The following is a 16,599-nucleotide window of genomic DNA, read 5'->3' on the forward strand; positions in this document are numbered from 1 at the left end:
TGTATGGAATATTTAAATTTATGAACTTTGTAAATATGTGTTTCAGTAATTGATCGTAGTTGTTTACAGAAAGCGAACATTAAAAGTAGAGAGTGAGAGACGTCGCCGTTTTTTCACGTCCGTACTGGAAGTTGACATTGAGAAACCTTTTTAAAGAAGTGAATCTTAAATATAAAGCAATATTATTTATTTTTAATTAGAGATAAAAAAAAAATCAAATGAAGAGCCTACGATTTATCCGAGGTCAAATTATTCATGTATGACAAGTATGGAAGTAAATGGTGAAGCCGTTTTCACGTGATAAGCAATTACACACACACATCTCTGTTTTATATATAGTATAGATAAAATGTAATTACAAATACAGTTATAGATTTCAAATGCAACTGAAATACATATCATACAAAACAAAATATATCAATACACTTTAAATGTGATTGAAATATATGTATATAGAAAACAGAATAGTCCACACTGTAAAGTGGTTGGTGTTCAGAAAGGTATCCAGCTGTAAAAACCTTGCCTGTGCTTGTGCCACATAAAAAGCACTAAGTCCACTCTGCTGAGTGGTTGGTGCTAGGAAGGGTATCCAGCTGTAAAAATCCTGCCAAAGAAGTCACAGAAGTCTGGTGCAGGCTTCTGCCTGGCTGACTCTTCCATGCTAGCATGGAAGGCGGACATTAAATGATGATGATGATGATGAATTGTTATACAAAAAATATATCTGTCCAACTCATGCATGCATAGAACATAAGCATTAAGTGATGATGATGAGGATATTTTGAATGCAATTTTTTCAATTTCAACCAAGTGGCTGCTCCAAGCTCTTTCTCTATAATTTACACATGTGTATCTAGCACATACACACAAGCAGAAAACACATTTTATTTGCCAACAAGGCAATGAACACTTTGGGGAATGATTTGAAGGGGTAATCTGAAGCCGTAGAGGGTAGGATTAAATCAATTTCAAGTTACAGAGAGGGCAGTCTTTTTGTTAGTAGTAAAGAATGTAAAGCAACACTTATACTTTTAGCACTCACAGGTACTGCAAGTTACATGAAGGGTAGATTGCATTACTTATATATAGATGATAGCATAGTTGATTGAAACAATAGGGCATGAGCATGTCAAGACGTTAATGTTTTATATCCAGTCACCATATTTACATTATATGTAATGACAAGACACTTGACTTTCAATGTCCACCTGGCTGTAAATAAGTAATGAAGAGTAAGAACAACACACTGCTGTAACAAGGAGAAGCAATTATATAATAGAAAATATTTTGTTAACTTGAATGGTTTGTGTTTAACTCTTTCCATAGACTCTAGAGAAAACAATAAAGAAGAAAAGCAAAACTATTAGTCATCCTGAAATCAGAGTTGGCACGTCTTGTCATTGTTTTTGAACTTTGGATTTGACAACAGGCTGCATAAGATAATTATTGTATAACAAGCTAAATCTTAGAGATGTCTCAAGTGTGTTTGCCAAGAGATAGATCTACAGCTATGTATTTACTTAACAACACATGTCTGAACAAAGAGCTGTCATTTTCCATTTATCATATGCAGACAACAGAATATACATTTACAGTTGAAGCCTATATAGATAATATAAAAAATCAAAGCTTGCAAAAATGTTTCAACCACAGTCACAAATGCATTAATGGTAACATATGTACTTATTCACACAGCTATTTATTATATCAAATCTGAATTGTGAAGATAGCTATTCTAATAATAACAATTAGCTTCTAATTCTTTTTCTGTTGAAAGGTAATTTTCATGGGACAGATGTCAACCATAGCCAGGTTTGAACCCAAAATATTGAGATGAAACTAAATAGTGAAAAGCATTTAGTCTGGTGCTTAATTATTTCCTTTATTCCACTGTCTTCAATCATATGAGTAATAATTTCTTACATTAACACACAAAGTTTTAAATCTCAGTATTTGACTAATACTTGTTTTATCAACCACCAGAAAAATAAAAGGCAACCTCTGTGTTTTTCTCAGTACAATAAATTAAACCAGTCTATAATACAATATTTCTCCATGCATTTTGATCCAGTGACATCATTTCTAGATCTGACATAATAAATTCTTCTTCTGCAGCTAGTCTCTATCATCAACTTAAAATACCTTTTTTTACATCTGGATTGATCATAATTTTATATTTTCATAACCATCATTCCAGCACAAAGTTTTTAATATTAACCAATCTTTAAAAGTGGTAGAGTAAATTTGAAGAGATAAAATGATTAGATTTTGAAAATCTTTAATGGAAAATCAACATTAATAGACTAAAACTGAAAGAAGCCCAAAATATGTATCAATGTGTGTTTGTGTGTGTGTGTGTCCCTTTGTATTGACATTGTGTGATTGTTGTAAATGAACATCATTCATTTTCAATATTCTTAGAGAACATGTCTGGCCATGGGGAAATATTACTTTGCTTGGAAACAGGTAATAGTTGGCAACAGGAAGAGCATCTGGTTGCAGAAAATCTACTTCAATAAACTCCATCTGACCCATGCGAGCATGGAGAAGTAGATGTTTAAATGATGATGATAAAATATATAGTCAATTTGCAGCTATCAATTTGGATGAACCAAAGGAATACATCAACCAGCTGATATTTACATAAATTAGAAAATAATGAATATAATCCAGGAAAAATTTAGGTAAATTTACATTTGATGTTCATAGAAATATGATACTGAGTTTGGAACTTATAAAGAATTTTTTTCATCTTTATTTTGATAGTAACCAGTTTTGGTAGAAGCAGTTATTATAAATGGTTCATAAAATGAACTAACAAACTCCTTTGGGAATTCCATTGGATTCAAAATGGAACAGAGTTCCAAGAAACGATGATCCGTAAGTAATTTTTCTTGCTTAAGGAAATCTTTACGAAGCCTATTTTTTAAAAAATGATGTTTTCTTTCTTGGCCTGCATTGGCATTTCTAATGAAATTATATTTTAAACTGGGTAATTCTTTCCTTCTGTTTTGTAGAGGGAAAATTGGTGAATACTCATCACATTTCAAATCATTTTCTATTCTTTGGAAGCTTTTCAAGCTAACATGTGAATTAGGAACATATTTATTTGTGAAATTTGAGTCCTTGTTCAACAAGCTAATTTTCTGTATATTTTGTTCATCTTTTTCTTTCCATTTAAGGAATTTGTTTTCTTGATGCCTTAGAAAGTGTGTATGAACATTTTTTCTGGTGTTAAATTGCTGCTTCTGAAGAGTTTCTAAGAAGTGCAAATGTTTTCTGAACTTCCCCTCATTATTTGGGTTTTTAAACAAAATGACTTGTTTCAAATTTGTTTTAGGAAGGAAATGTCTTGCACAAAACAACTGCTGGATTCTCATGTCTGTTTTACATATATCAAAAAAATATTTTCCCCCATTTTGTTCTTCAGAATTTGCCATTCTTTCTGTATATGATATCTGAATCAAAGAATAGAGGAATTATTTTGAAATGCTGCTTATAATTTCTAAGGCTTAAATTAATTATTTGATTTCATTCCATCAACTAATACAAAAATCAGTTATTATCACAATCAAATAATCAATCAATATTCATTTATCTCCTGGAAATATGATTAACATAGTCAAAATGCATCCACAGATGTTTGCCTTTATAATATAGATTACAAGAATAATCTGTTAATTTTACAAAAATAAAGCTAAAAAGATTTAAAACTGATCAGTTAATATAAACTCACCAAGCTTCCAAATTTTTCTTTAAACTCAGAATGTGTATTTTGAATCCTAGAGAAACAATATTGTTAATTTTACAAAAATAAAGCTAAAAAAGATTTAAAACTGATTAGTTAATATAAACTCACCAAGCTTCCTTCCAAATTTTTCTTTGAACTCAGAATATGTATTTTGAATCCTAGAGAAATAATATTGTTGTTTTAACCAGGCTGAGCCAAATAGATAGGAAATACTTTTCAAGGATAAGAAATACTTTTTCCTTTTTTTGAATTAAAAATTTTTTTCTGTATCTCTTTATCTTCAACAATTCAGTTTGACAAAACTATTTCTTTTCTATTATCTCTTTTCTGTTTTCACAATGCAGTTTGTTACAAGAAAGGGAAAATTCAGATTAAAGTGAAATATTCAAGCAACGAACATTGATATGCTACCACAAACAGGTGGATTTAGTAGTTCTGTTAGCATTTTATTAAATTAATTACTTTGGAAAAAATTTAGAACTAATACATAGGCTATAGATCAAGATCATGTGCTATCTTGTTTTGAAAAATAAAAAAGTAAAAAATGAAAGCAGTTAGCTGTTGTTAAAAATCAGGCCTTTGCTACACAGAGTTTAATATTTAATGAGCAGGTCAGCATTGTGAAAGTATTTTGTTGATAAATAGATCCTAATTCTTCAAACTATGAAATAGCTTATGCATTTCAATTACACCTTTTTTTCCCCTTTAATAATTAGAATTGCATCTAGTATATAAGGGCTGGCTGAAATGTTCATAGGCTGACCATGATATACTCATGGAATGCAACTAAATGGGGTTTATTTTTCAACATAATTCCCCTTGTGGTTCACACACTTCTTTCATCTGTGTCACAGTGCTTGGATTCCATTGGTGAGGAAGCTTTCATCCTATTGGTCAAAGCCATCAACAGCAGACATGACATCATCATCACTGCGATACTAGTTCCCAGCCAAGTATCATGTTGGAGAACATGATAGTCAGATGGGACCAAACATATGTTAACTACTGACAGGATCTTGTGTACTCATTGAAGACAGGCAAGGCATTTTATTTGGTGGAGTATTCTGGAGCTGTGAAGTATACCTCCCTGATTGGTTAGGTTGATGGTGACCTTATATGCTGGAACAGAGAGTACAGTTCAGATTTAGGGCTCAACATTTGACTCTTTCCCAGTTAGATCTGGAGTCTGTCAGGGTTATGTTTTAGCTCCCGCTCTGTTTAGTGCCAGCATGGACTGGATACTTGGCCGGATAGTGGCTCAATTGAGTTGTAGAGTGCTCATTACAGATCTGGATTTTGCTGATGATGCGGTTATTCTTGCTGAGTCTTTGGATGTCTTAAGGAGTGCTCTCCCTCCACTAAGTGAGGAAGCAGAACCACTTGGCTTCAGAGTTTCTTGGTTCAAAACAAAGATCTGTCTTTTGTTGGCTTCCCAGGGGACTCCATCTCACTTGACTCTGTTGTAGGTGAGAATGTTGACTGCTTCACTTACCTTAGCAGCATTAACTGTGAGTCTGAAGTCTTAAAAAGACTCGAGTGTGCTGGTGCAATTGTGGACTCACTGGACAAAGGTGTTTGGCACTGTTGATATCTGACCAGGATAAAGATTTGGGTCTTCAAGTCTATGGTCCTTCTTATTTTGCTCAACAGTTTCGAGACTTGGACACTATGCATTGCCTTTTGGGTTCACCTGAATGGCTTTGATATCAGGAAAGTTTACAGAATTATGGGCTACCATTGGTCAGATTTCATATCCAACCAATGACTATACTCAGAAACTGAAATACATCCTGTTACTTGTATGATTTGGGAGTGTCAACTTAAACTGCTTGGTCTTGTTGCTTGATTTCCCAAGCTGGATCCTGCATACCATGTTCACTTCTCTGATGATCTAGCTGGGGCACCAGCTCATGTTGGTTGGCCACATCCTTCATGGTCACAGAGTATGAAGAAGTATATAATGGAGATGGGAACTGACTTAGAGGATTGCTCAGGATGGCCCAAGCAGATACTGAATAATGGCAGATGCAGCAACATGTTGCAACCATCTTCTCTACCTACATTTCCTAGGAAGGTCTGGGGGTAGACTCCTCAAGTACCTCCTCTGTAGGGTTCTGTCAGAAGCAACCGTTATTAGACTTTCTGATTGGATCCTAAGAATGACTGAGTCTAAGGATATTACCCAATCATCTCATTCATGGTCACTTGCTGATTGGCTCAGATTGAAGAATCCATCTTGCAAATCTCTCCTTCGACATTCTAATCACTTCTGTAGTACTGCAGCTGTGACCTCTCAATGTAAAGTAGTGGATCGACCTAGAGAGACTCCCTGATCTCTGAGCCATGCACCCTGTCAAGTAATGTTACTCCTGAGATCCTCTGAAAGAACCCCATTTCAGCCACTTGTATTTTCAATAGTACTCTTTTGGTCATTATCCAACATTTATGACCACATGTAAGGATAGGCTTGAAAACCAACTTTTCCTCTTCTGAAGGTTGAATGCTGGAGTGGTGCATTACTACATCAGTACCTAGCATTCAATTCAGCCTCCTATCTTCTGTCACTCATGAATACGGTTCTGAGACACTTAAACGTCTTCACTTATCTCAGTGATGTTTCACTAACATGCAGAGTGCACTGGGAAGACTTTCTTGAAAGGACCAATGTTTCAGTCTTCACATCAATAATTCTTACTCCTGCCTTGGAGCACTCAGCAGTACACCCAATCAGTGTATGCTGGAGATCTCTTAATGAGGTAGCACCAAGTCATCATAAAAATTTCGGCCTATCCTTCACCCACACATTGAGATACTGTTTTCACAGAGGTTGTGCATGTCAATTTTCAAAAAAAATACGTAAAGGAGAGGTGATAATTCACACCTTTGCCAGTCTGACACTCACATTGAAAGGTTTTAACTTAACATCATTTACCTGAACACAAATATATATAGGGACTGTATGGCAATCAGAAGATGCTCAATAATCCCAAACTCCAGCAAAACCCTCTGTAGCATGTCCTGCAGCACCAATCATATCTTTTTTGAGATCCACAAAGCAAACACACACCTCTTGGTAATATTCCCACTTTAACATATTTAATGCAAGAAATATATGGTGAAGGGCAAAACAATACTAATTAATAAATGATACTATTTTCAATTTTTCAGCTAGCATGGAAGACAACACTGGAACGTTTCAGGCTTATTCTGACTTTCAGCAAAACAGCTTTCACTGTACTTGCCAAAGAAATGACGAATGGGCTCATTATGTAAATATATCAAACTGTATATGTATTAGTGAAATATGTTCAAGCCTGTCATACTGGAAATTCTAAAACAATATCAGTCATTGTCTAATATTGCTTTCATTGCATATTTTTAGTTAGCTTTTTAATATTCCTTATTCAATCTGTTAACATTAACTGTTATGATTAGAGCTGCTTTATAATAAAGTAGTTATGTCTCTTACATCTGGACCATATAAGGTTTGAACCAGAAACTAAAATTTCATTGTGATCTTTGTTAGATTACCATATATATGTTAGGATGATTGTTCAGACAATCTGATATTTGTTCTGCTGCAATGAATCACAATTCACAGGTGTAGCACTTCTGTATTATTAAGTGGATAGGAGATAAATCTTAATCAGGTTAGGATTCTGGCTAATGGCAGACTGTTTTTCCCACCAGAGGATCTGATTTCAGTAATAAAAACCAAGATCATTGCTGTTGTTGTTAGTAGTAGTGAATTATACCACTTATGATACCTCTTTCCAGTTGGGTAGAATCAGCTGCTAAATGATTTGTGTTTTAGGCCAAGTCATGATGCAATATCAGCGATAAGATTGGAATCACTAACCCTTTTTTAGCATGGTTATCCAACTGCATTCTCATAATTTAATATTTAGTTCTGAGCTCAAACCTTGCTGAGGTTAACTGCTTTTTCACAGCAAGGGCGATAAAATAAGCATTAGTAATGTACTGACGTTAAATAAAATAATCTGTATCCACATTGTGCAAGATGTTACATGAGACATTTATTGTTATTATTATTATTATTATTATAGTAGTTTTCATTTGGACTTGTTTAGCCAGCTTTTTATTGATTTGAAGTATCCTATATGATGGATGCTTCACCAAGAAAAGTTTTAAAGAAACTTTTTCAATGGAATAAAAAGATGGTATCTTTCATCTTTATAGAAAGATATTCCTTAGAATCATAGAATTGCAAAGAAGAGTAAAATATTGAGATATTTTTATATGCTACTGATACAACTACATTTATTGAATAAAAAATTAATACAACAAGCTTTTCGTTTCCGGAGAATTTTCATGATCAAACTAGTAAAATACATTTTTAAAAATCTTTTAAATAATGCAGGGTCCAAATAGATAGCTCTACAATTAAAAAAAGAATGATTGATATAGAATCATGCATAAATTTGAGATCATCTAATTGCTTACCCAACAAATTTTGGAAACTGGCAAATTTTTATTTCTATTTTCTAAAAATTCACATCACCTGTCAAGAGCATTACAGGATATTGAACAATCAAAAAATAGAATGATAATTATAAAATTTATAATCTACAACACTTTGATATTCACAATGGCCAAATCCAGCTGCTAGGAAAACAGTACAATTTCTTCAAACTTCCACTTGAAATATTAGGATTTTTCTCATCACAGAACAAAATACTTTACTCTTACTGATGTTTACCCATATTTTTAACATTTAAACTGGCCATATCTGGCCCAGATAGTCTACCTGTTTTATGTTCAAACCAGCCAAATCCAGTTTCTCACACCTATCCTGCATGTCATTCTAAAGATAAGCAATCACATCAATCTTTCAAAGCTATGAGATAATGCATGATCAATTATAAACAGTGTGATTAAATAAGCACTACATTTGATAGAATAATCTGAATACTAAATGTTTAAATTCAAGTATCTAAGTTTTTTCTTTGCAAATCTCACAAAAAAATAAGATCTTTATTTTACCATTGCGTCATTTATAAGCATGCATCACAATATCTCTAACACTATCAGATATATAAAAATATTAAAGGGTTAAATTATAGTGCTACAAAAATAATGTATGAATTCATTATGGTAAAAATTAATTTTTCTCTAACCAAGTACGTCATGTTTTATTTTTTCTGATTTTCAAACATAAGGTAAGCTATACTGTTGTTGCTCAACACAAAGTAGGCTTAACTAGTTGCAGCCACTGTACTGAACAATAAGTCATATCAGGTGTGATATTTTGGAAACCTTTGTACCCTAACAGAAGATGAAGACTATTCAGCTACATAGTTGTTTTTGGCAGAGACACACATCATAAAATTGAAGATCAATCAAAACAACTGGGAAGAGAGATTCCAGGTGCATTATGGTACAAATCATCACAGCTATGGCTGCATTAAGAAGATATACTTTTGATTATTTACAGATCATACAATGAGGAAAAAGCTAAACCTCAAAAGCCATTGAACTGATAAAACATTTCCTACTGTGCTTCCATAACTTTGGAAGAAATTTATATAGTTTTGCTTTGTTTTACTTTTGCCAGTGTGTGATACTATTGTTTTTGTGTTTTGCTGGGGGTTGATGAGGTGTATAGACTGTTGGATGGTGGAGGAATTTGTTTGCGATGTATGAGCAGGTATTATTATGACAAAATGGATTGAAGGAAGTAAGACATAAGAGATCATTGACATTTTAGGAAAGGACATTTGATCACATTATCTATCAGTGTGCGTGCTCTTTTAGAGGTATGTCTCTTAAAGTCTGTGTGTGTTTGTATGTGTGATTCTATATGTTAGCATATGTGTATGACTAACCAGATAGGTATGAATGTGTGTATGGTTTCATTATATTCATGAGCACGTTTTGTGTGATTTGCACATGTGTGCTTGTGTGTGACTGTGTTTAGTTTGTCATATCAATTTATATATGTGGGTATGAGTGTGAATTTTTTTGTGTTGACATGTGCATGGTCTTATTCTGTGTGTTTTATTCATGTGGGCATTTGTAAATGATCAGACAACAAATCTGTGCACATGTGTGTATGAAAAGGATTATAAATTGCTGAGTTTGAATAATGGGGAGAAAAACAAACATGTATTAATGTTTGGGCGTGTGTTTGTTTGCTGTGCAGTTTATTGTCTTTGAATGTGTACAAGGTCGTATCAAAAAGTTCCCGAATTAATTCTGGAGTGTGCCAAAAGGTAGCAACACCTGGTTGCATGTACAGCAAGAACTAGCAGTGACCTTCATGAGGCAGTGTACTGATTGACATTGCTGTGTTAACTTTGCAAGTTGTAATATTTGTGGTTTTATGATTATGTGTATGTTGTAGTCTATGATTTTGTCATGGACAGGAACAAAGAGCCAATGTGAAATTTTGCATTAACTCAGGAAATCTGGTACAGCGACATTGAGCATACATTGGCAAGCTTATGGTGATGGGGCAATCATATGCAATGTTTCAAGTGACATGAGCACTTCAAAAGCAGAACATACGTGGAAAACGATGAGTGATCTGCCATGAGTGTCACCCCTGGAAATTTGGTATTGTGCATCAAGAATTCTTCCCTCAGGGTCAGACTGTCAATTCAGAGTTCTACTGCAACGTTTTGAAGTATTTGAGGGAGAATATTTAGCAAAGTGACTGGATTTGTGGAGCACAAAGAATTAGATTCTTCATGACAACAATGCACCCTATCATCAAGCTCTCCTCACTCATGAGTTTCTCACCAAAAACAACATAGTATCACTTCCACACCCACCCTATTTGCCAGATTTAGCACCTACAGATTTCCATCTTTTCCTGAAGATGAAAATGCAATTCAAAGGTCACTGTTTTAACACTGTTGTTGAGATCCAGAGTGAATCGCAGAAGGTCCTCAACTCGCTTATGGAAAATGACTTCCAGGCCAGATTCCAAAAGTGGCAGGAACACTGGGACCAGTGTATTGCTGCACAAGGTGATTATTTTGAAGATAATGTTAAAACTTAGGTATAGGCACAGGAGTGGCTGTGTGTGTAAGTAGTTTGCTTACCAACCATATGGTTCAGGGTTCAGTCTCGCTGCGTGGCATCTTGGGCAAGTGTCTTCTACTATAGCCTTGGGCCAACCAAAGCCTTGTGAGTGTAAGTTTGAAGGGCTTGCTGTTGTTTTAGGTGCATTTGTAGGCTCTAGTAGTTCAAATGTGATTAATACTGGGGTATATTTTATGCCTGTTAAGTTTATATATATATATAATGTATGTGGTAGTGAAACATGGACTTTGACTGCAGAGAATTTGCAAAGGTTATAAATAAATACAGTGAGCATGCTTAGCTGGTATACAAATGACCTAAGAGAAAAATTGTAAGAGGAATTGGATGTAATAGTCAAGAGAGACGACTGGGTTGGTACGAGCATGTGATGCATATGGATGATAACAGCTGCATAAAAAAGTGCTGAGTGTTCAAAGTGAATGGTGTATGTGGAAGAGAAAGACATAGAAAAATATGGAATAAAGTGATGAAAACTGATCTTGAGATGTTGAACTTTACAAAGGAGACAACAGCAGACCATGATAGTTGGTGACATGCAGTGATGGAGAACATCCACATTTTTTAAATATAAATATCTTAATCACTTTTACAGGTATGCTTTATATGACGTCTTCAGCAATACTAAAGTCTCATAGTAAAATTGCATTTGCAGCAAAACATACTCAAAATGTTTTTGTGTGCTAACAATTCCTGTTCAGTAACTTTTCCATGAGACCTGTTGAGAGAAATGAGCCCATAGATGTACATTTAATAGCTCTGCTTATAAACAACAGAATTCTTTATAACTCATGATTTAGTAGTTCAGTGGCATATTTCTTAGACCATTTCCTTCTCTATGCCAATGAAATACACCTCAATTTATAACAAGGATAAAGATATAAGTCAATAATAAATGACGAATGACACTTTACTACCAATATTGTAGAGTTAAAAACCAACCAGACATAATAAATATTAAATTATTCTGTTGTAGCTGCCTAAATAGATTTGTTGTAATCCATTTTGTTGATATAATAGGGTTTCAAATGAAACAACAACAAACAACAACATCAAAACACATTTTTAAATAAGTCTTTTCATCAATAATGATATAAATACAGAATAAGGTTTGTTCTTCATCAATCCATCTTGAGAGAAAATCCAAGGGATGAAAGCCAATCCTGCTTCTTTAAAGTGAGGTTACCTTGATTTGCAATGGCTTTAACCTGGCTGCAATTTTTGTTGTCAGATCCAATTGAACCTAAAAAAAAAAAGAAAGAACAAAAAAGATGGGGAAGGAAATCAGAAAATCAGACTTCTAGTGTTTTCTTCTTTAGTTGTTTTACATCTAACTTCTTGCTAAATAGAAAAATCTTCATGACTAGAAAAATATTTTTTCTTCTGGTATATATGATTACAAATTTCAAAAATGTTATAATAGGCAGGTAATAAAAAAACAAAAGAAAACAAGTACCAACTGCTAATCTGGTTCCAGGATGTTATCATTATATTTGCTATATCATTATTTAATTTCTTAGACACAAGAAAAATACCAAAAAGGTGACTGGATATTCGACTGTAACTAGTTCAATACCTAATAGTTCAAGGTTCAAATCCAGTCACGTTTCAAGTAAAATTTCATTCCTTTAATGGGGAGTCAATAAAATAAATACCAGTGTCATACTGAGGATTATATTGTCCAAATCATGTCAACAAGGACAAAGGGGCACTAAAACAACGATTCATCATCATTATCAACAACAATTAATTAATTAATTAATGTCCATTTTCCATACTGGTATGGGTTGGATGGTTTGACAGCAAGCAGCAAGCTCCAGTGTCAACTTCAGCATGTTTTCTATGGCTTGATGCCCTTCCTAATGCCATCCACTTTATCGTGTATACAGGGTGCTTTTTTTTTTGCCACCAGCACAAGTGAAGGTGCCATGTAACTAGCAAGACAGGAAAAGAACAAGAAAAGGCAAAGGAAAAAACCCACTCAATTAAGTGGAGAAAGTGTTTGAGAGGGGGCATTGGCTTTATGTCAGGTGTTGGGGTTTTAAAGTATGATAGAGGGACAAGCACAGGTGTTTTGCAATAGTAAAGACACATAGCTTATTTACAAATACCTGTTTAAAATGTTTTCCCCATTGTTCTCAAAACTAACCATTTCAGTAAATTTACTGAACTGTGACTATATTTGTTGCTTTGTATTGCAGTTATCAATTCAAAATTTGGTGAACCAGAAAAATTTGTGCTTCTTACTGCTTTTAATAATTTATAGATATAAAACATTTATACATGCAAGTATACTTACCCCGTAATTCCATGTGTATTTGTGGACAATCCAAATGTTTCTCACCAACAATTTTTTTCTCCAGTTTCTCTGACAGTTCTGAAAAATCTTCATCTAACTTTATTTTTTTTGCATTAAGCTCAAAATTGGCCTTCAGTGTTGGACAGAATCCCAGAATAATATCACCTTGATAGAAATTGAGAAAGAAGTTCCCTTTTATAATAATAATTTTGCTTGTCATTAACATCTCCCTCCTGATGATGATGATAATAATGATGATAATAATGATGATGATGATGATGAGAATGATGATGATGATGATGATGATAACAACAATGACAACATTTTCAGCAATGAAAGATTTTCTAAAATTTATACTTGCACTACCTTTCAATCAATTTGATTTTCAAGATATTACAAGATTTTACCAGAGATTAAACTGATCAAGACAGATACAAATTTCAAAAAAAAATCTTTCATATTTAAAGACAAGTTTAATGGTGCTCTAAAAGTTATAATCTGAATAACAACTCATCTCATTAAATCAAGTCCCTTCTAATTTTTAGTTTAAAAAAAACATAGTTTATAAAAACTTTAAAAATTCACCATTTCTTCATATGAGGTTGGTAAAATAAATAGCAGACAAAACACTGGAACTGATGTAAAAGAATTATAGACTAAATTTGTATATACCTTTATGATTTTCAACTGATACATTCTTTGGAGTGTTTGTTAATCCTATATCCATGTCTCCTTCATCTGTAGTACCATCAAGATGACCTTCTAAATTTTCTGGAATGAAAGAAATTAGTGAAAATATACCTCACATCTCACATCATTTACATCATGGAAGAACCATTTAGTAACACACTAAGCTGTTAAACTTTGTTTAATGTAACAATGACACATGTATGGAATCATCATCATTATATTGGTGAGTTTGCTAGAATGGTGACAGTGAAATCACTGACTAAAACTTGTTGAAAAATGGTTTATTATTTTCTTTTGAAATTAGAATTGTTTATCAATAGTGTCTTGCAACATAGATTACAATCTGCAATGACAAAAGAATTATTTCTGTATAGGAAAATTAAATTATTCACTTCTGAGATGAACTGATGCAAAAATAGACTATTCTAATATTTTTGAGGGGTTTTCAGTTGAGAGCTTTTCCATGCTATCACATATTGATGGAAAGCTGTTCAAGATTACAAGGAACTCACTCCACTCAGTGAACAAATATGAAAGTTTTCATTCTACAAATATTAGGTGGTGAACTGACTGAGCCAATAGAGTATTAGACAGGATAAGATGTCTTGTGATATTTGTTCTGAATCTCTACGCTCTGAGTTCAAATTCTACTGATTTCAACTTAGTTTTTCATCCTTTCAGGATCAAAAAACCATTACCAGTATAGAGCAATGGATTGGTGAAACTGTAAGAACATTGGATCAGATGCCATGCAACATTTATCCCAGCTCTTTGTATTCTAAATTCAAATATCTTGTCATTCCTTACTTAATCCATCATTCAGTTTAACACTATCTGCCACCTTGGTATCTTTAGCTGTGAATATTAGGGTACTTCAATTTGCATTGCCTTTAAATACCAAGAGTAAAGTAGTTGACTATATTTGTCCTACCAGAGAGTGGGCCATAAATTAAATACTTATAATTATTCATACAATTAGTTATACCATTAGAAACAAACAATAAATAAAACTATAAATGCTTACTAATTTTCACATTTCCTTCTTTCATGAGTATCATTGTGTCTCCATGACAACTACCAATACTGAGCTGGGCTCGAGCACTGGCAGTTAAATTGCAGGTATCAGCATAAATATTTTGAATATCCATAGTGCCACCACCCACACTGCAGTGAATGGTCTGTCCTTGCAGACGGTCTGCTTTGATAACCTGTAAGTATATGAAAACAATTTACTTGAAAAAACACAAAACATCAGCCTGAAATGAGGAAGCTAAAAAGAGAGCTTAAGGTGCTGGAGGACTTCTATGTGATGTCAGAACTTGCTAGAAACAGAGGTCAGGTCTCTCTTAAATTGCACTTGACTGTCTTAAAAATAAGAACATATCGAATAATGTAATTAGATAGAATAGAGGTCACAATTGAAACAACTTTGGTTATGGGCTGCCTCATTCAGTTCCGATCTGAGACTAAACAACAACAATATACCTGCAACACATCAGCTTCATCAGAAACATTTTTCTTCATTAACACCTGCTCTTTTTAGCATCTTCTAAGATAGGAGTTTGCATAACTATGATTTTTTGGAACTGTATACTTCCAAGAGCACTTGAAGTGTCATGAAAATTTAATAATAATAATAATAATAATAAGGAATATAAGGATATGGCCTCCTTGAGCACGGGGCCCCCTCGGAGCAATTGGTCCAATTGGCTTAAGGCTGGTCCTGGGAGTGACATTTTGGAAAAGCATATGGAGTGACAAAGGAATTCAACAGGGAAGCTGAATGGGTAGGGACAGAAGAAGAAAGAATGGCTGAGATTGAAGGACAGAGATGGAATGATATTACAATGCAAGATCTAATTCAGGTTCTGACTAAAACTCATGGAAGTCTCCTGGACATGATAAAATCCCAAACTTCTGGCTTAATAGCTTCTCATCATCACACTGTCAATTAATGGAATGTTACCCTAATATCATCAGAAACCCCCAAAAGATCTCCAAGCTGGCAAACATTAGGGATAGCATACCTACTCCCTAAATGAGTGACACAAGAAACTCAAAAAACTACAGGCCGATCATTTGTTTACCCACCATCTACAAAACACTTACATCCATCCTCACCGAAAGGATGCACCAATTTTTCGATGAAAACAACACCCTTCCCCTCAAACAAAAAGGGTGCAAAAGGAACTCATATGGCTGCAAAGACCAGCTATTAATAAACCATAAGATACTCGAAAATTGCTCATCTAAAAATGAAATCTTAACACAGCGTGGATTGACTATCATAAGGCATTTAACAATGTCCCACATAGCTGGATCTTAAAGGCACTAAAAATATACAAGATCACTCCTTTTTTTAAAGGTTTTCTACAGCATAGTATGGGACTGTGGAACACAAAATTGTTTCTTAAGCAGGAGAAAGGTTTGTATGTAACAGAGAACATCAAAATAGATCGTGGAATATTCCAGGGCAATTCACTCTCTAGTCACCTCTTCTGCCCTTCCCTCTTTCCCTTATCCCATGTGGTGTGTGCGTACGAGTAGATGTAATCGCCTTACCTCGGTTTTCCTTTCGTCGACTGTGAGTCTGTCTTGCGGTATCCAATCCTTGAAGCTTGCCCCGACCCAAAGAACACCAGGAATAGCAGCTGTTTCTCCAAAACCTAGACCGTCACTAGACACGTCTTGTCCTGTCCGCGACCCCGTTCGAAAAAGGGCACGAATCCTGATCGAGGCTCCCTCTGCCCTTTTTCCTCTTCCGGTCAGCCTCCCCAGACACTGACGTCATGCC

General features: G+C 34.3%; 1 protein-coding gene across 1 annotated transcript in view; it reads right to left on the reverse strand.

Annotated features, from left to right (window-relative positions):
• Positions 1–8,696: 8,696 nt before the first annotated feature.
• Positions 8,697–16,599, reverse strand: part of LOC106883255 (protein FAM185A) — a 16,325-nt gene continuing 8,422 nt past the window's right edge. The window contains exons 5-8 of the mRNA XM_014934191.2: positions 14,830–15,013; positions 13,788–13,886; positions 13,116–13,280; positions 8,697–12,059 (exon numbers count right to left, since the gene is read on the reverse strand). Coding sequence (XP_014789677.1) covers positions 11,938–12,059; positions 13,116–13,280; positions 13,788–13,886; positions 14,830–15,013 — 570 coding nt within the window. The 3' untranslated portion in view covers positions 8,697–11,937. The remainder of the gene's footprint in view (positions 12,060–13,115; positions 13,281–13,787; positions 13,887–14,829; positions 15,014–16,599) is intronic.

Source organism: Octopus bimaculoides, chromosome 3 (genome assembly GCF_001194135.2).
Source record: "Octopus bimaculoides isolate UCB-OBI-ISO-001 chromosome 3, ASM119413v2, whole genome shotgun sequence".
Lineage (NCBI taxonomy): Eukaryota > Metazoa > Mollusca > Cephalopoda > Octopoda > Octopodidae > Octopus > Octopus bimaculoides.